Genomic DNA, 24507 nt, shown 5'->3' with positions numbered 1-24507 from the left:
AAATGTCCTGAGAGAGCAACTATCTTGAAGCTAGTTTACTAGCTGTACTAGCTGTTCAAAGTCTGCTCGCTCTGCCAAATAGCCACTCACTTTCTCAACAAGCAGCAAACTTCAGTGCAGCAGCGTTCAGGTCGACATTCGCTGCTTTGCAGTGTCTAATAGTTCAGCTACAGGAGTCCACTCTCTTTTGCGTAACCTCCTCTGATTGTCTCCCTTTGACTGCTCTGACACAAAAACTTCTAAACTTCTGTCTAGTTCACTTCTACTGGGACAAAACTACAAGTAACATGTTTATTTTTAGCACCTTTATTTTTTTTCAACAAAATAAATAATAAAATTAAATAAATACACTCTTATATGCTTGATATTTTAACCATGAACTTAAAATGTCATCACACAACAAAGCATGTTATTAACTCTCTTTCATTTTGTAGGATTAATGTGTTATGAACTGAATATTTGCAGTTTCCCATTTTCTGTGAGTTTTCTTTTGTTTGTTTGTTTTTTGGCTACAATAAAGAACAACTCCACACAAACAGCTGACAGAACCACAAACTCGTCCGTGTATCATAGATTTATGAGCTCGTTTTTTATTTAATGTCAGTAACATGTTTCAATAAGGTTTGGACAACAAAAGATTGAAAAAAGTAAATCCCATAAAGTCATGTGTCCACTGTGCAGCTGTGTTGATATAATGAGTGAATGATTTGATCTTTTCACTGCCTGCTGTGTTTCCTCGACTCCTGAGCAAAGATAAAGAGTCAGTTCAGACCTGCAGTTGGTCCTCGTGGTGTTTGAACTTGAATTCAGCCTGATTTGTTTTTCATGTCTTCTCCTCCATCATCAGTTATCAGGAGAGCAGACAGTCAAAGTACAAGAATTCAAACAAACACAGAGATTCTACTTACAGAGCAGACACAGCACAGATGTTTCCTTCATCGTCCTTCTCACTCATTTGAGCTTCTTTTCATTTCTGTCACTGACACCAAGTAAAGCCCGCCCTCTTCCTCTGAGCACCAGCTTTCTATTGGTTCAAGGACAGTGAGGTGTCAGTGTGTGTGTGTGTGTGTGTGTGTGTGTGTGTGTGTGTGTGTGTGTGTGTGTGTGTGTGTGTGTGTGTGTGTGTGTGTGTGTGTATGTACGTCCCCCTCAGTGAGAGAGGCAGATATGAGCTGAAACACAGGAATCAAACCAGGGACCCTGCTGTTATGGAGCTGAACTGGAACCATTCAGACACTGAGGCCCTCTGAACACATTTTAATTACAGCTGTGCAGAGACACACTGATGACTGACTGGAACACTATGATTCACATTTTACATGAACACCATCCTCACACATGTTTATATGTGACCACTAGAGGGAGATGTTGGACTTTACTTACTAACATGGATACAAGCAGATCATCAGTGATGCTGTCATAGTTGGATTAAAAGACATTAAGATAATAACTTTTTATTAAGTATAAACATATTGTATTGAATGAAAAAGTTGTGTTTGATGTCACTGTTGATAAAGATTCCCTTCATTTAAATATGTGTGTATAAGATGGCATATACAATCCAATCATCCAGCCATCCATTTTTCAGGGTCGTGGGGGGAGCTGGAGCCTATCCCAACTGTCTTAGGGCGAGAGGGCGGGTACACCTTGGACAGGTCTCCAGTCTGTTCCAGGGCTCAAATACAATCTATGTACAGAAACATTTAAGTTGTAAAATACTCTTTGCTAATCATATTACATATTTAAAAGTTACTTGCTTTATGTTACTTTGGCAACTCACAATCTATTTTACACCAGTGCTGGTCCAGTTGAAGAAGATGGTGTGAGTTTAAAACATAAGCTTGAATATCAATGTGTGTGAGTGCTGTCCATGGTGCTGATCAACAGCTGGACTATCACAAGCTGAATGGACTCAGGCCCAGACTCTCTATGTTTTTTTTTCATTGAAACATATTTACTGAACACTTCTAAGTGTGCTATATACTGAACTTATGGACTAGCACTGTGCTATCACTCTAGTATCAATCTAAGATCAATAGCAGCATTGGCATCAATCATTTCTGCTGTAACTCACTGAGGTGCAACAGGAGGGTCTCTGAGCTGGTTCAGGAGATGAGCCTGTCCAGTCTGAGTCACATGTTCATCAGTTTGTAGTTCATCTCTAAACACTCCAGCTCCTTATGTTAAAGCTCTGAGTGTGACTCTGTGAATGTTTCCCAGGTGGAGTAACAATAAATGAACACTCAGTAAGGTTAACAAAATAAAATTATTTTATATTCATTATTATCAAAGACTTTTCAAGATGTTCTGTTTTTATTTGACCAGTTTAAATAATAAATTTTTAAAAAGCCATGTCAGCAGCTGCCTGCTGGTTTCAGTGTGACTTACTGTAAAACATCAAAGTAAAATCTCTCTGTCAGAGATGAAGCTTTGCTGCATTATTTAAAGCCGTTGAATAGTTTCTGCTGCTGTGGTTTAATGCTTGTTTTCTTTTCTGCAATGAAAAGATATGTGGGTCGGTTAGCCACGACCAAGTCAGTTTTTCCATCAGACATCTCGGTGAAACCCACAGAACCACACGAGGAAAATAAGTGAGAGCAAAGGTTTATTATTCACGCAGAGAAATTAAATAGTTGCTGCGGGAACAAGAACAAGGTGCTTGAATCATACTTAAAATATAAAAAGTGAACCTACTGTGTCCATGAAACACATTAACATATTTATACTGTTTTTCACTGCAGCAAAATACATTTAAAACTTACTTAGATAAAATCCTCATATGGTATTTGAATTTTTGAATCATTTTAATCTAAATCCATGGAAAATCAATATATGGATGTGCTTTGGTCTGAGGTGCTGGGATGAACCAGTTAGAGACCAGCAGGAGGACAGCAGTGGTTGGACTGGTCGACTACTTCAGTAAAGAGTAGATGGCGTCTGGCTCTGGTTTAAAGTCTGAACACAAACAACAACAGGAAAAATGATTACAAGCTTTCTAGTTCTTGGCGACTTTGTTGAAAGATTTAGTCACATTTCTAACTGTCCTGTGATAAACTGGTGTAGCCGACCTCTCACCATGAGCACCTAAATAAGCTCCAGCTCCCATGTGAAACAGTGAAGCAGTAACAGTGAGCAGTGGTGCAGCACCTGTGTGAAGCGAGGTGCTTCACAGCCGTGTCAGAGTGAGCAACTAACAGGCTCACAACATTTTGAACAAGTATGAGAGTGAAAGTGGGCTCACATGTGAGTTTATTTAGTGTGACGTTTACGTGATATATTTAAAATACTAGATTTAAGTCTTAAGTCACATTGATATTTGATTTGATTAACATTGTAGCCTGTACACTGGTCTAAAATCGGTCTCTTTAGGACATGACTAACGGAGTTAATGAACTGGTGAAAATATAACTTTGATTTATGTAATACTAATTACAAAGGCTTTTTATTTTTTTGTGTATATTATTAAACAGGATTTATTTTCTATATTTTAATATGAGTGAAATTTCAGGAAATGTTTAGTTCCTGAGTTGTCTGGGTCAATCTTTAAAAGTGTGCCTAATATTAAAGTTAGTATTTGACATTAGAACGTTTTGGCATCTACTTTACATCAAACCCAAAACCCCACCTAGTTTGATCAAAACTGGGGTATCAAGCTTTAGACACAGTACAGAGCAGTTAGAGTGCAGCTAAAAAGACTGTGTGAAGATTAACACATGTATGTAACTTTTGTAAATAGCTGAAGCTTTTCATGGTCTTTGCATTTCTCAACACTTCTGCTGAGATACAACAGCTACCCTAACTAGTTGAAGGTGCACGACCACAGAGCTGGCACCTTTTTCAGTGCAAACTGACGCTTCACCACAGGGCAAGTTCTCACGATATGAACTCTGTGCTTGGCCAAACCAGAACAGAGAAGTGTCATCAGCTTCAGACTACAGGAAGGAGCTGCTGTGGTTTTACATGCAGAATTTTTTAAGTAGTTAAAAAGATTCATCGTATAACAGTTGTCTCTGTTTAAACTTCATATTAACATTCACTCTTCTAAGAGATGGTGTGCGCCATTAAGATAACAGTGTAATTGAATTCTATTCAGTTGACTTTTATTTTTATACTGCCAAATCACAACAAGTTGCCTCAGTGAGCTTTATATTCTAAAATAAGGACCCTACAATAATACATAGAAAAAACACAGAAATCAAATGACTCGATTTGACAAACACTTGGTGACAGCGGGAAGGACAAACTCCCTTTTAACAGGAAGAAACCTCCAGCAGAGCCAGGCTCAGGGAGGGGCGGGGCCATCTGCTGAGTGGACAGTGTGAGGTGTAGTCTCACCACAGACTGTCTCAGTCTAAAGAAACATCATGGAAAACATTATCTGTTGTACCAGGTGTGTGTGTGTGTGTTTTCAGTAGCTCACTGACTGGTTTGTGACAAAGGTGGAGTCAAAATGATTGAACTATTTCAAAGATGTGTGTGTGTGCTTGCTCAGAGACTAATTAATTGTCATGATAGTCAGTGTTATCAATGAGATAAGCTGTTATGTCTCAATATTTGTGGAATTTGTTTTACTGTAAATGGTAAATGACCTGTATTTGTATAGCGCTTTACACATTCAGTCATCCACACATTCACACACAAGTGAAGGCAAGCTACATTGTAGCCACAGCGACCCTGGGGCGCACTGACAGAGGCGAGGCTGCCGAACACTGGCACCACCTCTGACCACCACCAGTAGGCAACGGGTGAAGTGTCTTGCCCAAGGACACAACGACCGAGACTGTCCAAGGGCGTGAACCGGCAACCTTCCGATTACAAGGCGAACTCCCAACTCTTGAGCCACGATCGCCTCTTGCATTAAAATATCTTATTAAAGTAACCTGTGCATGAAGGAAACGCCTTAACCTACTACTATATTATTTAATGTAAATATGAGGACGGGGATTCTGGGTAAAAAAAAAAAAAAAAAGACAATAGGAGAAAAATATAAAGGTCAAGGTGTTGAGACCTGCACAAACAATTAACCAGTGAACAGTTTAGGAGCTTTGGGCAGGTTTCACAGTTTTGAATATGCAGGTTGTTACTGTACGCTTTGTTGTTCAGGAAACCTCAGCGATGATGATCCGTATTTATTGAATATTATTAGTTTATGTTGCAAAGACAAAAATCTCTGATTGTATATAATAGATTCAGTCTAACATATATCAATGTTAGCATTACTAAACCTCATGTCTGCATCTTACACAGCTGACCACCAAATCCTGACTAAAAGGTGCTTAGTGGTAATTTTAGTGACAGCTTTTTACAGTATCTACTTGGGGCTTTGTATCTAAGTCCCCAGAAGCTTACAACCTTCAGTCACTCGTTCTCCTTTAATACCATGTTATGGTAAATGGTAAATGGCCTGCATTTGTATAGCGCTTTTCTAGTCCATAGGACCCCAAAGCGCTTTACACTACATTCAGTCATTCACCCATTCACACACACATGAGATGTTACACATCTCTCTAAATCCTGTTTGATTTTTGTTTGCATTGTTTTGTCAAATTGAGAAATATCAGAAAACTGAAGTCTGAAGTTTTTAAACAGAAGCATTAGATGCTCGTTCATGTATCAACATCTGTAATTCTTGAATTTCTCCACACAGTAAATCTGTCCTAAACCACCTGCAGGTTATTTAAAATGCTGTCAGACAGACAGACCCACATCACCACAGTCAGCAGACAACGAAGAGCAGCTGTACCTCTCATCTGTGATCTGGTTTTCTTGTCTTTGATTATGATTCGACCATAACTGATGTCTTCTGTTCTCACTGCAGAGTAGATTACTGCTGGATCACTGTCTGCACAACAAAACACACAAAATGTTGGAATCACATAAATATGAAGCAGTAAAGTCCGGTAAACTTTGAGTAAAGCTACATATGTTAAACTGAGTTAAGCTCATTATAAAAGGAAATTATGAATAAAACTATAGTAAGTTTACTTAATGTGAATATGAATTATTTATTTCTAACGCCTGATAGAGAAACACCTGCAGGTGACTTTAAAAACAATCATAAACAGGAAACTGTACGACTGCAGAGGTGTTAGCTTGTGTTAACCACAGACAACAACACCTGCTTCATAATATCCTCATAGAAATCTTTTCATGAGACATAAAATCTCTATGAATGTAATCAGAACTTAAAAGTATTTTATAAAATTGGAGCTGAATAAACACAAATAAATAACCAACAAAGGACCTCAAATTACCGTTGTTTTGTTTTTTTGGATGTTGATGAGTTGATATTTTGACATCACTGTACAAGATGTCATCTGTGAGGCCATTTTCCACAGCTTCATCTAGTGAAATTATTAAAATTAAGAAAGTATTTACAATCACAACATTTTACAGTGAAGAGTCCAAATAAAAACAAAAAATAAACAGTTTTACATTTTTAATGTGAAATTAAAATTTTAAAAATCATCAAATCATAATAAAATTAATAAACATAAATAGTATAACACATGGATTTACATAACCACATATATTGAAAAGTCTGAGTGTCACCTTCAGGTTTCCTGTGAACACATCGTCTCACCAGCAGAACCAGTAACACCAGTAGAACCACAACACAGACTGATCCAACAGATGACAACACAAAGAGTACAGGAGGAGAGAGTGATGGAGGAGAGGTGGATGTAGGTGGAGGTGTGGATGTAGGTGGAGGTGTGGTGGTGTGTTTGTCTAAAATAAAGCAAACACAGTCATGAAGTTGTCGTCACATTGTGAATGTTGAAAGCTGCAGAAACACAGACAGGTGAGTGTGTCACCTGTGACAGTGATCCAGCTGGATGGAGACTCTCCATGACCGCTGATGTCACACTTGTAGAGGCCTTCATCAGACCTGGAAACATGCTGGATGGTCATGTGACCTGTAGGCTGCTTCCTGATGAGGGAGCCATCTTTATAGAAAGCAGCTGGGAGGTTGGAGGAGTTCTTCTTTTTACAGAGCAGAGTGACGTCATCTCCCTCCATCACAGGGAGGGAGGACAGGACTCTGCAGGATCACTGATCCACCTCAACACAGAGACAAACTACAGCATTTCATCCATTTACACACAGCTTCATCAACACTAACTCCACACACTCAGCTTACCAGTGACTGTCAGGTTAACCATGTTACTGATGGGACCCTCTCTGGACTCACACCAGTAAACTCCACTGTCATGAGGTGCTGTTATACTGAGCTTACACGTAGAACCATTTACTTCTCCCCACCCATCTCTACACTGAGTCCTCTGTCCTTTGCTTGTGTTTCTCCTCAGAGTCCATCCAGCAGAGCTGTCGTCCTCCTCACAGCTCAGAGACACAAAGTCTCCTTTAAAGAACTGAGAGCTGCTGGGACTCACAGTCAGACGAGCTGTGAGGGTTAAAATGAAAAAAAAAAAAAAAAAAACAATTGTTGCTTGGTTGCTTTTGTCTGACACAAGCATGTTTTACTTAATTCTGTAACATGACCCCAATCAGGTCATATCAGTGAGCTTTTCTCAGGTTTAAACTGTGACAGAAGAAGGTTACTGACCTTGGTTTGTTGTGCAGCTCAGCAGTGAGATCAGAACTAAAGAGAAATGACACTCAGGTTGATTTGAGGTGAACATAACGAACAACTCCACACAAACATCCACACAAACAGCTGACAAACACACAAACTCGTCTCTCTCTGACAAAAGACTAAATAAAAAGTGCCTGAAGCTAAAAGACATTTGGTAGAATCAATCCTTCAATTTTCTTTACCAATTTTTAAAATTTAGGAATCTATCTCAGCTGTTTTAACATGACTACAGGTAATTACAGAGTAACACAGACGGACTGACTTTCACACCAGTTCAGAATTACCAGTTAACTAAACGTGTCTTTGGACTGTGGGGGAAAATATACAGAGACACTGCAGCTCTGTGACACTTGCATTATTAGATATACTCTGTTCATTACCAAATATCAAAACATCTAAAATTTAAATTTTCTGGAGGAACTTTGTTACTGACATAAAAGTATTGAGACAGTTTTGTCTTTTTGATTCTCCTCTACCCCGATTTTTATGTAAAATCAACACTCAGTAATTATTATGCACAGTGACTAAACTTTGACTATACACACAACCGCTACATTTAAATAACACAGTAAAGTCATGTGTCCACTGTCTAGCTGTGTTGATATAATGAGTGAATGATTTGAGCTTTTCACTGCCTGCTGTGTTTCCTCGACTCCTGAGCAAAGATAAAGAGTCAGTTCAGACCTGCAGTTGGTCCTCGTGGTGTTTGAACTTGAATTCAGCCTGATTTGTTTTTCATGTCTTCTCCTCCATCATCAGTTATCAGGAGAGCAGACAGTCAAAGTACAAGAATTCAAACAAACACAGAGATTCTACTTACAGAGCAGACACAGCACAGATGTTTCCTTCATCGTCCTTCTCACTCATTTGAGCTTTTTTTCATTTCTGTCACTGACACCAAGTAAAGCCCGCCCTCTTCCTCTGAGCACCAGCTTTCTATTGGTTCAAATGCAGTGAGTGGGAAACTAACTTTTTCGATTTTCTTGGAGAAAAGGTTAGCTACTTGTCACTTAACACTGCGTGTCCTGTTTTTTTTTTTCAGTGTTTCTTTTTTTTTGAACTTTGAATTGTTTCAAAGAAACAGACTGGTAAAATCCTAAAATTGTGGAAATATATTCTCATTACTTGTTATGTAACTGAATATCTATCCACCCTGCCCCTGAAACTCAAATTTCCTCTGGTCTCATTGAGCTGTAGTTTGGTTCATGGATGTACTTCCTGAGGCAGCTGAAGAAATTCAACCTGCCAACACGGACGATGATGCAATTCTACACTGCAATCATCGAGTCCATCCTCACCTCCTCCATCACCGTGTGGTACGCTGGAGCCACTATCAGGGACAAACAGAGACTGCAGCGTATTGTGCGCTCTGCTGAGAAGGTGATTGGCTGCAGACTCCCATCTCTGCAGGACCTGTACACCTCCAGGACACTGGGGCGTGCAGCTCGGATCTCAGCTGACCCTTCTCACCCCGGACACAGTCTGTTTGACCTGCTCCCATCAGGCAGGAGGCTCCGGTCCATTCGCACCAGAACCTCTCGCCATAAGAACAGTTTCTTCCCCTCTGCTGTTGGACACATGAACAATAACCATATGACTGTCCCCGCCACAAACACATGACCCTACGCTGTGTCACTGCATCATTCCATGTTTGCACTGATCACCACCTGCACTCATGTATATATCTTTCTACGCAGCACTTTTAATTCTTATTCTTATGTATATATCTCATGTATATCTCATGCACATATCTTTCTACATAGCACTTTTAATTCTTATTCCTACTTTTATTTTTTTTCATGTCTATTTAATCGCAATTATGACAGTATGTTTGCACTGAAGCACCGCAGCAATTTCCTAATGTTGTAAACCTGCACAACATTTGGCAATAAAACCCTTTCTGATTCTGATTCTGATTCTGATCAACAAATATACAGGGTGGGCCATTTATATGGATACACCGTAATAAAATGGGAATGGTTGGTGATATTAGAGTCCTGTTTGTGGCACATTAGTATATTTGAGGGGGCAAACTCCTCAAGATGGGTGGTGACCATGGTGGCCATTTAGAAGTTGGCCATCTTGGATACAACTTTTGTTTTTTCAATAGGAAGAGGGCCATGTGACACATCAAACTTATTGGTATTGTCACAAGAAAAACAATGGTGTTTGTATATATATATATATATATATATATATATATATATATATATATATATATATATATATATATATATATATATATATATTGTCACATTACAGCCACAAACATGAATCAATTTTATTGGAATTCCACGTGAAAGACCAACACAAAGTGGTGTACCCGTGAGAAGTGGAACGAAAATCATACAGGATTCCAAACATTATTTACAAATAAATAATTGAAAAGTGGGGTGTGCGTAATTATTCAGCCCCCTGATACTTCAAGTCAATACTTTGTGGAACCAAATTTTGCTGCAACTACAGCTGCCAGTCTTTTAGGGTCTGTCTCTACCAGCTTTGCACATCTACAGACTGAAATTCTTGCCCATTCTTCTTTGCAAAACAGCTGCAGCTCAGTCAGATTAGATGGACAGCGTTTGTGAACAGCAGTTTTCAGATGTTGCCACAGATTCTCGATTGGATTTAGATCTGGACTTTGACTGGGCCGTTCTAACACATGGATATGTTTTGTTTTAAACCATTCCATTGTTGCCCTGGCTTTATGTTTAGGGTCGTTGTCCTGCTGGAAGGTGAACCTCCGCCCCAGTCTCAAGTCTTTTGCAGACTCCAAGAGGTTTTCTTCCAAGATCGCCCTGTATTTGGCTCCATCCATCTTCCCATCAACTCTGACCAGCTTCCCTGTCCCTGCTGAAGAGAAGCACCCCCAGAGCATGATGCTGCCACCACCATACTTGACAGTGGGGATGGTGTGTTCAGAGTGATGTGCTGTGTTAGTTTCCCGCCACACATAGCGTTTTGCATTGAGGACAAAAATTTCCATTTCGGTCTCATCTGACCAGAGCACCTTCTTCCACATGTTTGCTGTGTCCCCCACATGTTTGCTGTGTCCCCCACATGTTTGCTGTGTCCCCCACATATTTGCTGTGTCCCCCACATGGCTTGTGGTAAACTGCAACGGGACTTCTTATGGTTTTCTGTTAACAATGGCTTTCTTCTTGCCACTCTTCCAACTTTGTGCAGTGCACGACTAATAGTTGTCCTATGGACAGATTCCCCCACCTGAGCTGTAGATCTCTGCAGCTTGTCCAGAGTCACCACGGGCCTCTTGGCTGCATTTCTGATCAGTGCTCTCCTTGTTCGGCCTGTGAGTTTAGGTGGACGGCCTTGTCTTGGTAGGTTACAGTTGTGCCGTACTCCTTCCATTTCTGAATGATCGCTTGAACAGTGCTCCGTGGGATGTTCAAGGCTTGGGAAATATTTTTGTAGCCTAAGTAGTGATGGGTCCAGCAACACTGACGCACCAGCGCATGTATCAAGCTCACAGAGTGGAATCTGTATCAGTGCGTGTGTTGCTTTAAGAAAAAGCCACGTGATCGATACAGCTGCTGTATCACTCATCGCCAAGCTGTGTTTAGCATCCGCATCTACCAACAGAATGAGTCGCCACCAAAAAAACTAGATTACTCTCGCAAAGATAAATATATATATATATAAATACAATCATATTATAACAAAATGGAGCCTGAAAGAAAAAGAAAAGTTTCTGCTGTGTGGGATCATTTCGATCTTTTAACTGGAAATAAGATAACAGTTTGTCTGTCTTTGTTTCAGTGTAATCTATCAGAACAGGAAAAACAGCAATATGACCTGCAGTATAAATTATTTATTTCATTTTATGCAGGTTAAATGTTGCATCTGTTCTGCGGAGCTTTCTTACACAATCAAAAGCACCTCCTCAGTGTTCAGGCATTACAGAGCCAAACATGAAAATGAGAAGACAAACACACCAAGAATGAACACAGGTCGGCCTATATAGACACTGAACAACTTTATCATCGTATTTTTTTATTAATATGTGTTTTATTATTTTGAAATCAAACATCTAAGAAGACTGTTCTGGACCAGGCAGTCCTGAGTTTTATTATAAAGGACTGCCAACCCCTTAGTATTGTGGAGAGAAACATTCCAAGATCAGAGGATCCTTTAACATACTTGGGGAATAGGAAGACATCTTATCAGAACCTTTTCCACCTGGCTTTACAGTTTGTGTACCCCAGCTTCATCTGTGCCTGTGAGTTTTCCAAAGCTGGGGAAGTGGTGTCAGAAAAACGCAATAGACTGAATGCAAAAACATTGGATAAACTTATTTTTCTGAATAGAAATTTATAATAAACTTTGAGTCAATTACATTTAAATGGGTAATATTATATTCACAATACTTTCATTTTAATTTTCACTTAATGTTATTCACAATATATTTTAAAGATGTCTACAATATTTGCAATATAAAAGATATAAAATGATTCCATGGGAAGTACAATACCTTACAGTGTATATAAGTATGACTAGGTCATTGAATCAGTGTCTGTTGTGAGTCTCAAGTAAGTTGCCTGCAATGATATTTAAGGTCCAGCAGGAGTCAGTATGGAGTAAAACAGCAACACTGTGTCCACACAGTATCGATACAGTTTGGGGAATGTGCTGGAACGCTTCACGAGGCCTCAGCTACCCATCAGTACGCCTGTTTTAAATTTCTCAATAACTTTAACCTGTCTGGTAGTGATGGCCCGCTTGAAGCTAACGCTAACGATTAAAAACGATTAAAATGTTGACTAATAGTATTCACCAAACTCCTTTCCAGGTGCAGCGTGAATCTTGCCAAAGATGGGCACATTTTGAATGTGCAAAATATAGAGTGCAACCAAGAATAGAAATGCCAAAAATGTAAGGAAAACACATAACAACTTCAAATAAAAACAGCTGTCTTTTCCCGTCCATGTGTCTTTGTATTCTTTGTCAACATTAGATGGGAGCATGTTATTAATGTCCAAGCGAAATAACTCAAAGTTTTGAAGTGTGATTTGGCCATCTGAAAGTCCTCCCTATACGACAGAGCCATTAACCACGTAAGATAGCATATTCTGATAAGGTAGCACGGATTGATAGACAAGACCCTAAATTTACGCTACGGTTGTTTTGACAAGGTTTTGTCAGAACACCGGTGCGTGTGTCAAAAAAATCAACACACTGCTTCAGAAGCACTGTGTTGAAGCTTGATTCGTTTGGCCAGAGTCACGTGATCAGTGACGTCCGAAGCTTCATTTAGAACCTAACTGCTTCGGTATCTGATTCAATGGTTTATAAGCAGGTGAACCATTCGCGGGGTTTGTGGAGTGTTTTGATGGTGACAGATAGCGAACCACTGATATTTATATTGAGAAATTCTACCCCCAGGTCAAAAATATAGGAAAATTTCCCTAATGTAATTTTATTTATAAAAATACCCGTCTAGCGATTAACTGCATAAGTACATGGAGGCAGGACCTCACAGCAGAAGCATACTCCATAATGTGTTGTACATTATTATATGTATATTATATGTAACGTGGTATTTGTGGAGGGAGGGAGGGGCATCCTCCCCTCCCTCCTTTTCCTCCCCGGCTACCTCCCTCTTCCCACTCCACCACACTCACCCACACAGGTAGGGCCTTGGGGTGCGGGTGTGTCACGAGGGTGCAGGGGAGACATTCCCCCCCGCCCCCTCTGTCCCCTTCTGGCCACCTGTGCCTCAATTTTATCTCACAACTTAGACATCCACATTACTTACACTCTCATAACACACACATATATATAGGGCCTTGAGGGTGGGCACGTTAACGGCGTCCAGTGGACGGTCTGTGTATTCAAACCTTCCTCTGGCGCTGGTGCCCACCTCTCAATTTTAAATCCATGTAGACATTGAGGGTTCTCGGGAGGGGCCGTGCTAACACCTGCGGCTCTCTAGCAGCAGCACCATGCTATCCCTTGTTTTAAATGCACTTTAGAACAACACGCAGCAACACTACACATGAGCGGGAGGAGGGAGGTATGGGGTCTTCACACACCCCCGTTCTCTGCTAGCCATCGGGGGCGGGGGGGCTGGGAGGAGATGTTGGCTGTCCGATTGCCCTCTCTGCTGCTGCGGAGCCTGGGACGGTCTGCTTGCCTCCACCCCGGGGGGAAGGGTAACATCTCTTGGGTCTGGGTTCTGTTTCCCCCTCTGGGGGCGAGGGTACCTGGACCCGGGGTATAGAGTATGTTTGGGGAGTGTGATTGTGTGTACATGTCCATTTATGTCAGTCCTTACGTTGGGTGAGTACTGAGTGTTTGTATATGTGTGCATGAGGGTGGGAACGCATATTTGTGTCTGTGTGTGCCTGTTTGTCTGTGTCTATATGTCAGGTCGGGTCTTAGACTCCACCTCTCTGGGAACTCCCAGGCCCTCCAAGGCCTATCTCCCACTCACACTCCCTGTCGGTGACTGCTGCCCTCAGGGGTCGGTGCATTGGTGGTTCTTGGTGTCCGGGGCTGGGCGCTCAGGTATGTACTGGCTCACTCCCGGTGGCTACCTGGCGGGGCCTGGCGCCTGTTGCTCGGTCAGGCCTCCTCCGGGGTGCGGGGGGCCCTCGGGCCTCTGGGCCTGCAGCTCGGTTCACTCTGGCACAGCTGGCTGCCAGCAGAGCCGGCGGGCACGCCGGTGCAGCCCCCTCTAGCTTCTGCTCGGTGGCTACTGGGTGACGCCTCGTCTGGGGATCCTCAGCCCTTCCCATGAGGGTGGCACGGATGCCCCTCCGGTGGTCCTCCTTGGGCTCTCGCACTCTGGGGCCTCTGGTTGTCTGGGGCCTGGATCTCCTCCATGCCTGCTTCATGCCCTGGGGGACGGGGCTATGGCTCGCTACATCCTCTTGCAGACCATTACATGTGGAAACCATTTGAATACAAGCGTGCTGATCCACACAGGTGTGCACACGGGTGTTCACTGCTCGTAGACTTAAATTACACCTTTCTTGGCTGCTACTTCAAAGCACATTGTGCGCTGTCTGTCCTGCGTGCTGCACAACAACATTGAATTTTTAGTATTTACTGCTGTTTACACTTAGCTAGATTAATGTGATGGTGTTGTGTTTAGTATGTTGCTTTGGTTTTTTTTTTTTGCTGGTTTTCTATTCTTCTCCTCTCAACAGGTGATCCAGGAGATTTTTTTTCTCCCCCCCTTTCTCACTGTCCCTCTCCCCTTCTGTTTTTCTTTTCCTTCCTCTTTCTCTCTCCCTTTCCTATCCCTCACTCATGTCTGTCCCGTCTGTAACATCTGAAAATAAAATATAATAAATAATAAAAACAAAGGTCGATCAAATGGACCAATACGGCAATGCCACGATGATCCATTTGGCAAAGTAAATCCATTGGGTATCCTTGTTGGTCTTCAGACAACAATTCTGACGGCTAAAGAACCAAATGGGACAGGCAAAAAAACCAAAAAAAACCCCCAAAAAAACCAAAAAAGAAGCATAATGTGTTGTACATTATTATATGTATATTATATGTAACGTGGTATTTTTCAATTCTTGTATTTACCAACATCAAGAAGTCACAAGCAAAGAAAGACCACACAATGGTGCATGTTTAAACAAGGAAAGTTTACTGGTCAAAATTATTTATTAAAGAAATAAACAACATTTTTGTCACCCCAAAAAATACACGTTCAAAGCAACACAACAGCGGCCCGATATCAGACAGAATTCCACTCTGTAGAGTGGGCAATCATTACGAAGCAGTTGGTTTTATTTTGTGGATGCAAGCTGCTCTTCATATTTTTGGCCACCAGATGTCACCAGAGAGGACTGTGTTGAAAAGCTTCGAGTAATGAACCGTTTTTCAATACAAGCATCAATGCTTCAGAAAGCTTCATTTGGCCATCACTACTGTCTTGTGTGTTCTCTTCATGGTGTTGTTGCTCCCAATATTTAGGCTGTGTCCCAATTCAGGGTCTGCACGCTTGAAGTATGCGTTTTAAGTGCGATTACGTCACCGCCACGCGACGACGGCTGTCCCAATTCGAAGTGTACTTCAAATGCATACTCCAAATAAGCACAGCTTATTTATCAAACCATCATCCATCCTAGGAAATTTCTTCGGAAACGTGTGACTCTTCTGGTTTTCTACTTGGATGTTATCTTTTTAGTTTCTTCAGTCACACGTTATCCTTCTGTTTGTTTTAGGAATGCAGCCTTATCTGACTGTGTGAATCGGTGAGCCATTTCCATCATGCTGCAGTTCTTCTGTAGGCTGGTATGAATGCTGACTCAGTTTCGGTTACTTATATTTTCTGTATATCAAAAAACCAACAGCAGCAAGAAGCACATCAGGAACTACCAGACCAGCGATCAGTCCAACAGGTCTATCCTTTTTTTCCTCCATCCTCTGTGTCTTACTTATCAAACCATCATCCATTCTGTGAAAATTCTTTAAAAATATGCAGCTCTTCTTGTTTCATACTTGAACGCTATTGTTTTAGTTTCTTCAGTCAGATCGTCTCCTGTTTTTTTTGGGTTCCTTTTCCCAGTGTCACCATGCAAGAATCTTTCAAACAGGTTCAGCGGGAGGCTGGTATGAATCCTGATTCTGTTGTTGTTTATGTTTTCTGTAGATCACAAAAACAACACCAGCAACAATAAGCCCGGTGAGAACTGAGAGACTGACAATCAGCCAAATAGATCCATTCAGATTCTGCTCGCCTGCCTCCTTCCCTCCATCCTCTGTGTCTCCTCCTGTCTGACCTGCAGGTGAGAAACAGGTGTGAGGTGTCAGCTGTCAGGTAGGTGATGAGTGAAGAACAGAACAGAATCCATTTGCTCTTCAAACTGCTGTCAGACATTATCTACTGCACTCTGATCACATCACTCAGACCAGCTGCTTTCTACAAAGTCTCATCAACAACATCTTTAGAAACAAACATCAACAACCAGGAAGCAGCTTCACCTCTGATCACACACACACTCAACTCTACTCACTCACCTGGAGGATCAACAACACTCAGTGTGATGATGCTGATGGGGTTATCATTTAAAATAGCTCTCTTTCTACGGTTTGTTCCCGTCTTGACACGACACTCGTATGTTCCATTGTCATTAGTCGTCACATTCTTCAGAATCAAAGACACGTCTCCATCCTTCATCTGTCTGTCCTGCAGATCCACCCGGTTCTTAAAAGATGGATGCTGGTTTTCTGGATCAAACTGCTTATTTCTGTAAAATAGCACATATTCATCTCCCAGGTCAGCTCTGCTCCACTCTACACCTAAGATGATGTTCTTGTTTGGAGCTCGACATGTCAGAGTGACGTTATGTCCCGACTCAGCTGTGATGATTTTTTGGTCTGAAAGAGGAAACGACACAGAGCAGAGAGGTTAAAGGTCAAAGTAATTAACCAAACAGCCAATCACAGTGAAGACTTACAGAAAGAAAAGAGAAACCAGCAAAGAGAAATGTATTTATTTATTCTTTAACTTGTTTCTTTGCTTAGTGGCAGCCTGTTGCAGGAGCTCTTTTTGTTTCTATGTTTAGATTTTACTTAATCACTTGCTCATTCTTAATTACTAATGACTTTATTATTACTTTAAAGATTTTGTTTTTTATGTTTTTTTTTTTGTTTTTTTTTAGAGTTTTTGGCTAATGAATAGTTTAAATATTACACATTGTTTACACTGAGAGTGCTGTGTTAAAAAAAAAAAAAGGTTTGTTCCAGCTATCATTAAAGTGAAAAATGCTGCTAGCATATTTAGTGCCACTGCACACCCTCCCTCAGCAGATCTAACTTTAATTCTATTCCTGCTGAAGCCAATGTGTCTTTTCTGTTTTTGTTTTTTTTCTCTCCTTTTTATAGTTTGGAGCATTTTTCAAAAAGCCAGAATCTCCTATTTCCATAGCACAGGGTTAGATTTACTTATCACCTTCAGTAGAAACCTCAGAGGGTTAAAGCAGTGCTGTTTGTAACAACCAAAGAGCTCATTGTGTATAACAGCAGATATTAAAGGAAATCTTTTAAAACACATCAGATCTCAGTGAGGAAATAAACAAAGCTGACATCTACACTGATATGCTTTGGGTAAAGTGTTAAGAACAAAATGATGGGAAGTTATTAACTTACAGGGGGCTGAAGTTAAAAAACAAAAGACCCACAAAATTAATTGTATGACCTCCACATGTTTGTATCGATCTCTGACAACATCGGGGGATGCTTCTAATGATTGTGTCCTGGTGAAATCCTTTCTTTGTTATAGGTCAGGGGATGAAGCTTGTCATCTAATTGGAAGGTTGTGCGTTCGATCCCTGGCTGTTCTAGTGTGCATGTGAATGGGTGAATGAGGCATGTTGTATAAATACTCCTCAGAGTAGAAAGGCACTAAACAAGAAACACTCGATTTACCATATCCAACACTGAGCTCCTGCAAAGTCAGAGAGTGAAACAATGTCCCAGAGCTGTTCTGTTGGATTAAGCAGGAAGGGGTGGGGCCAGTATAAATTCTTTCTTCCTCCTCCAGCAGCTGCCTGCATACTCTCACCACCGCATTGTTGTGCACCAGGACAAACCAAGGACCCACTGCACCAGTGTAGGGTCTGACAGTGAGTCCAATAATTCCTCTTGATACCTAACGCCAGTCAGGGTGCTGCTGACTAACCTGCAGAGGTCTGTGCATCCGTCAGTGGATATGATCTCCATGACCATCACTCACTCACCACCAAACCAGCCATGCTGAACAATAAATAACATTATCTACAGATTCTGCAGACCTTTTTACATCCGTCTCATGTGCACTGACAGGGGCACAGTGTCAGAGCTGCAAATTAACACAATGCAGCTAAAACTGATTGACAAACCCTGTTACTTAACTAACCAGATCAAAATCACTGATTTTTCACTGACCACAGATCGATAGAAACACACGTGCTGACAATAAGTGAACATAATGTGTGAGAGAAAGCAGCCTCTCATTATAAGACACTGAGTCTCTGCATGCTGCCTTTATGGAGCTACAGCTGTTTGTATACACTGAACAAAAAGCTTTGTAGCTGCATCCTGACTCCTGAAACTACAACACATCACACTGACACACACTGTGTAAATCTTCCTGCTCTGATTAAGCCTTGTGACGTCTAAACACAATAGCCAAGCACGCCCAAAGGAGCTTTATGCAGGTGGTCAGCAGCACTCTGCATCTGGTATCTTAATGGAGCGGTCACAGTGTCACAGTTGTAATAAAGGTTTTTGTGATTGAGTTGCATGTTAATAAATCTGTAAATGTTATATGTTTGCCAGTTTAAGTATCATGATGCTGGTTATAACTGGTTGCAAATGTTAAGATTAAATATCTCTTTAATTGATTATTTATAGAACTCCTGATATTACATCACTAAGATTGCTTTTGTGGTTTATTTTAATAGCATCAAGCTGTAAAAACAATCAGTTAAATGGCTGTTCTACTCTATAGCTGTTGGAAGTTTTGCCACAGTTGTGCGCTACTACTGGAAAACTTGCAAACCTCACAAAATGGAGGCAAATTTATGGTCTACAGCGCCCTCTGGTGGACAGATTGTGAAATATTGCTTGTGCAGCAGAAGGTCATATTATTGTCCATCCAATAATATTTCATTCAATATTCAATATTTATTTTTTCCAGGAGCCCACACTCACACGCTATAACATAATGTTTTCAGTCTTGGGTGGATTAAGACTGGATTAAAACAGTGTTTAACGTGTCTCTGGGACTTTTTGAAGACAATTACCCAAATTCTTAGGTAGCTGCAGTCTGTCTTACAGAAGACTTGTAAACACCAGCGTTTCAATGCAGTTTTCAGAAATGGTCCTTAAAGCATCGTAAAAACGCATCGTTTACTTTCTGTTTTGGCCTCTTGTCCACACTGAGACGGCGTTTTTGCCGATGTAAAACACAGCATTTTCAAGACTCTCTCGAAAACGCATACATTTGAAAGCTGTACTTTCGCTTCACAGTGTGGACAGTAAAAACAGAGACTTTCTAAAACGAAGATGCATTTTAGTCATATGATGCAGTCATGTGACCAATTCAACCAACATGGCGGAGGTTATCGTCCCTTGCTTGCTCTCAATTTTGACAGCCCTATTAAAGATTAATATCCGTTTGTAAATGCTCCAGATAGCTTTTCTTCAAATTCTTTAATTCTCACTCGCTTTTGCGATTTTGTAATTTTGCGTTACTCTCAGCAACAACTCCACCTCATTGTTAGTCCATTTAAAAAAAACTCTGTACTTTTCTTCAACATCCTACCGCGACGTTTCAAGGAGCCGGAAAGTAAATAAACGGCACGCATGTGCAGTACTGGAACGTAAGCATTTTTGGCCATTTCAATATGGACGCACACTCTGTGAAAATGACTGAAAACTCTAGTATGGACGCGGACGCCTTTTTCAAATCTATCCAGGCTAGTGTGGCACAGGTATTTTTCAAAAGTGAGATTTTCCGGGGTTTTTTTGTTTTTTTTTAAGATCCCGCACCAAAAATGAAGGAAAACGCTGCCAGGAACGTGCCAAAGCAACAGTTGGCGATATATTCCTAACCGTGTAGAAATGTTGGCCAATCAGAAGTCTAGAAGCCTGGGTGGGAAAGAGTAAACAAAGCTGGTGCATAGAAGCAGAACTGAGTCGTATGTGTGGAGGGACAGTAACTCTATGTGTATATGTAAACATTTAAACACTGCAGAGAGTACAATTAACAGTAACAGTATTTTCTGTAAGTCCGCCCTTGTAACATCAAAAAAGCCGCACACCTTTGATGCTGCGCTTTCTCCGTTTTCTTCGTCCACACATAAATGCAAAAACTGAGTTTTTGAAAATCTCCACCCTGGCAGGAGTTTCTAACAATCTCTGTTTTCAGTGACCGAAAACACTGTTTACGTGTGGACGAAAGGTGCAAACGCATCGAAAAATCTGCGTTTTCAAAAATCTCCGTGTACGTGTGGACGTAGCCTTAAACTCACCTAACCTCCCTCGTCATTGTCCTGTAATCAGCACAATAAGGCAAACATCTCCACTGAGACCAATTAATGCAGTGACACCTATAGCCTGGGGAAAACTGCTAGATATCCTGTAGTCCAGATGATAGATGGGAGTGGCTGGATGCATGTTGGTAGACAAGAAACCAGAAGATGAAAGAGCTTGAAGGCTGATCTAATTTAAGTGGAAATGGACTAAATGGTCAAATTGATTTCATATCCACAGAGTGCTCACCTGTCCTACCCTTCATGCCACAAAGCTGCATTTTAGCCACATTACAGTTGTCTCCCTCAACTAGCGTGCAGTTACCTTGTTGTGGTTCACAGTCCAACAACAGCTACAAGGGATTCACCTACACATATATCAGGCTTAGCATGCAGCACAACAAGAACAGGCGGACTCTTCTGTATCAACTATATTAACATCTGAAGCTTTGCCTTTACAGCCCTCTGCATCTACAATTCCTGTGGTCTTTACTCATCTTTTATTAGTGCAGCCTCTTCCTCCTGCTTCACCGCAGCCTCCAGCTACTGTTATGCCGCAAGATGCCAATCTATAGAACGTATGTGGATAAGTGTCGCCACTCAAACAATATCGCTTCATAATCGCTGATAAGGAGACGAAGTCAAAAGCAAAGAAGCCAAGACTTATAGTGAACTCTTCAGATGTTGACAGTCTACTCCACTGTCACATCCACCTGTCCATTCTCCTGCACCATCACATCTACAGCACTCCTACCCAGCACCCTTTTCTGCAACTCCTTGCCTTCTCTCATCTAACAAGTATGATGGAGATGGTAATTGCTTCATCATATGTGAGCCAAATTCCTGCGGTCAGAGGATTTAGGTTGGTTCTATCCTGCAGTGTTCCAACAAGTCTTCACACACTAAGCCGGTTTTATTGTCCCACAAACCTGTCCATCCACTTTTTGGTTGAGGAGGGTAACCCACCTGACTGTACGTCATTGGAAGCCAGATGACGTAGGCCATTTCTGAATGTTCATTGGTTGGCAGGTGAAAAAAGAGCAGGAAGTGATAGCAGAGTTTACAAAGAACAAGAGAACCTAAAAAACTTCAAAGATCAAAAACTACAGCACGAAAAGCACAGACAGTGACTGTAGCGATACTTGTCTTTGTTTTTAACACTCGGGAGCTTTTGGTATGTTAGCCTTCGCTCTGCTCCCCGGCTGGCTGGCAGACCACAAACAACACGAGCAACAGACGTTACAGACCGAATAAAGCACAGAATCTGTGCACTGCCATCATTTCAACCACAGATCTCACTTTAGTCAGAAGGACAGTCCCCACAGTGGTACAGATAGCAAACATGCTAACTCTACGATAAAACAAGTGGACCCCACCCAGCCTCGTGATGCGTTCACGGACACCAACAAATGGAATCGACATGAAACTAATTATTTGTGAAGTATTGGCACCACGTAAACGATAAAGATACCATTTTTTCCTTTTTTATCTCAGAGGGGAAAATTTTGGTTTATTAACCTCACCTGCCGAGACAAACACGAAGATGCCAAAAAACAGCAAAGTGGAGCAGAGTGACGCAGTTACAGACATTTCCGTGTTCTTCTTTCTGATGATCGGACAAGTTTGTTCTAAATGTGCTAGTCTGATGATATTTTCTGCGAATAACAGACTATGACTTTAAAAAGTAACTACGGTAGATTCAATTTAAAGTTTAAGCAAGACAAAGATTATTTGAGCTTCAGCCGATCGTTTCAGCTTCAAACTTGCGTTCAGTTCTCTTAAGGTAGTCGCATTTAAGTGACGTCAGGTTCGCTGAGCTATACGAACAATAAGTGAGTCATAAGAAAAGAGGTGAAAACTAAAACAGCTTTGAGTGTTTCTTGAATGATCTCCGTAACCGCTCTCATCCATAAACAATCAGCTCCATGCGACCAAAGAACTAAAATCGTTCCACTGTACAACAATGTAAATATATAAAAATGAAGCCCTCAAACACTTTCCTGATTGGCGTCCTGTCTAACTTCTTAATAAGGACTAGAAAGTTTCTACCCAAATATTTGCTCATACAATTAAGGTAGCTTTAGCTTTCGTAACTGATGAGACACAAACAGAGGAATTGGTATATCTCTGATCATATAAGAATAGTATTAGACCTTATTGATTATTTACTTCTCATTTGATTTCTACAAAACTTTTGATTCCATCCAAAAAAAAAACAAAACATTCTGCACTTGATAGGTTTAGCTTTGGGGCGTTTCTTCTATAACACTATCAAGAAATGTACACAAATGTGAATTGCTTTACAAAACTGAAGTCTATATTTTCTAAAGCAAGATTCCACTAAATGTGAACAAAACTTTTAAAGACTCCATCAACCATGAAACTGTGAAAATAACTCAGTTTCTTAAATAAAATCTGCACTGTTTATTTACGATGCAATTAGTTCTTTGTAAAATGTCAAAATGTTAGTAATTATTTTTATTTTTATCTTAACCTTGTTTCTATCTTACTTCACTATATTGTGAAATTATAAAGAACACCATTATGAATCCCTTCCCAATATTCTAAATGTTATTTATAATGTCCATCCATCCATCCATCCATCCATCCATCCATCCATCCATCCATCCATTTTCTTCCGCTTATCCGGGGCCGGGTCGTGGGGGCAGCAGCCCAAGCAGAGAAGCCCAGACCTCCCTCTCCCCAGCCACTCTACTCTGAGTCCCTTGTGAATGGCCGAATTTCTCAACCTATCTCTAAGGGAGAGGTCAGCCACCCTTTGGAGGAAGCTAATTTCCGCCGCTTATATTCGCGATCTCGTTCTTTCGGTCACTACCCACAGTGCTGGACCATGGCCTCAGATTTGGAGGTGCTGATTCTCATTCCCACCGCTCTTACATTCATATCAAAGTTTGTGTTTGTGTTTTGGGTTGTTTTTATGTTGTTGTTTTAAAATGTGCGCGTTCGCTTGAGTTCAATACGGTATTTTCGTCAAATGCGCATGTGTGTGAGATGAAAATACTGCAAAGTTTCCCAGTAGGAGCAAGTTCGCCCTTAAAATGGCAGGAAAAAAATGCACAGCAAAAAGAAAATATGAAGATGAACACAGGACGTTTTTAACAGAGTGGGAGAGTTTATATTTTTTTGTTGAACGCAATGGTAAGCCATTCTGCCTAATATGTCAGACATCATTAGCGCATTTCAAAGCTTCAAATCTTCAGTGCCACTTCAGCTCACTCCATGCTAACATCGACCAGGAATTTCCAAAAGGGACTGAACTTCGCAAACACGAGTTGGCCACTTTGAAAAGTCAGGCAGAAAAGCAGATACAGTTTTTCCAAAAATTAAAGAAGCAGTCAGAGACCATAACGCTCGCATCCTATCAGCTGGCTTGGAACATTGCACGGGCTAAAAAGCCATACAATGAATGGTAGGTCGTTAAAAAATGCCTCAGTGACGTTGTTAAAATTTTGTCTCCTGAAAACGACAAATTAAAACGCATGGTATCAGACGTCCAACTGTGCCGCCACACTGTTGAACACAGAATATCGGACATTAACACGGCTATGGAATCACAGTTGCACTCTGACCTTCAAGCATGTGAGTATTTTAGTGTTGCATTGGATGAGAGTTGTGATATAAAAGACAAGCCTCAGTTGGCAATATCTGCACGGTCTGTGTCAAACGATTGTGTGATCAAAGAAGAACTCCTGGATATTGTGCCATAAAAGACAGAACCCGTGGCATAGATGTGAAAGAAACCATGATGGCTGCATGTGGAAAAGCAAATCTGCCCATAACGAAATTAACTGCAATAGCCACGGATGGAGCACCAGCCATGATGGGATCTGTGAACGGGCTTGTGGGGCTGTGCAAAGCTGACCAAACTATTCCTGACTTTTGGAATTTCCACTG

General features: G+C 41.0%; 1 protein-coding gene across 1 annotated transcript; it reads right to left on the bottom strand.

Moving 5' to 3' along the window:
- Positions 1-15614: 15614 nt before the first annotated feature.
- On the bottom strand, positions 15615-22398 carry LOC113018290 (programmed cell death 1 ligand 1-like). Its single transcript, XM_026161344.1, has 3 exons — positions 22116-22398; positions 16595-16954; positions 15615-16356 (listed from the first exon to the last, which is right to left on the bottom strand). Exons 1-3 carry the CDS (start codon positions 22180-22182, stop codon positions 16163-16165), a joined length of 621 nt encoding a protein of 206 aa, XP_026017129.1. The 5' UTR covers positions 22183-22398; the 3' UTR covers positions 15615-16162.
- Positions 22399-24507: the final 2109 nt, after the last annotated feature.

The sequence above is a fragment of the Astatotilapia calliptera genome, unplaced genomic scaffold (assembly GCF_900246225.1).
Source record: "Astatotilapia calliptera unplaced genomic scaffold, fAstCal1.2 U_scaffold_55, whole genome shotgun sequence".
In the NCBI taxonomy this organism is placed as follows: Eukaryota; Metazoa; Chordata; class Actinopteri; order Cichliformes; family Cichlidae; genus Astatotilapia; species Astatotilapia calliptera.
The sequence above is the reverse complement of the archived record's forward strand: the minus strand, read 5'-3'. Positions and strand labels throughout refer to the sequence as shown.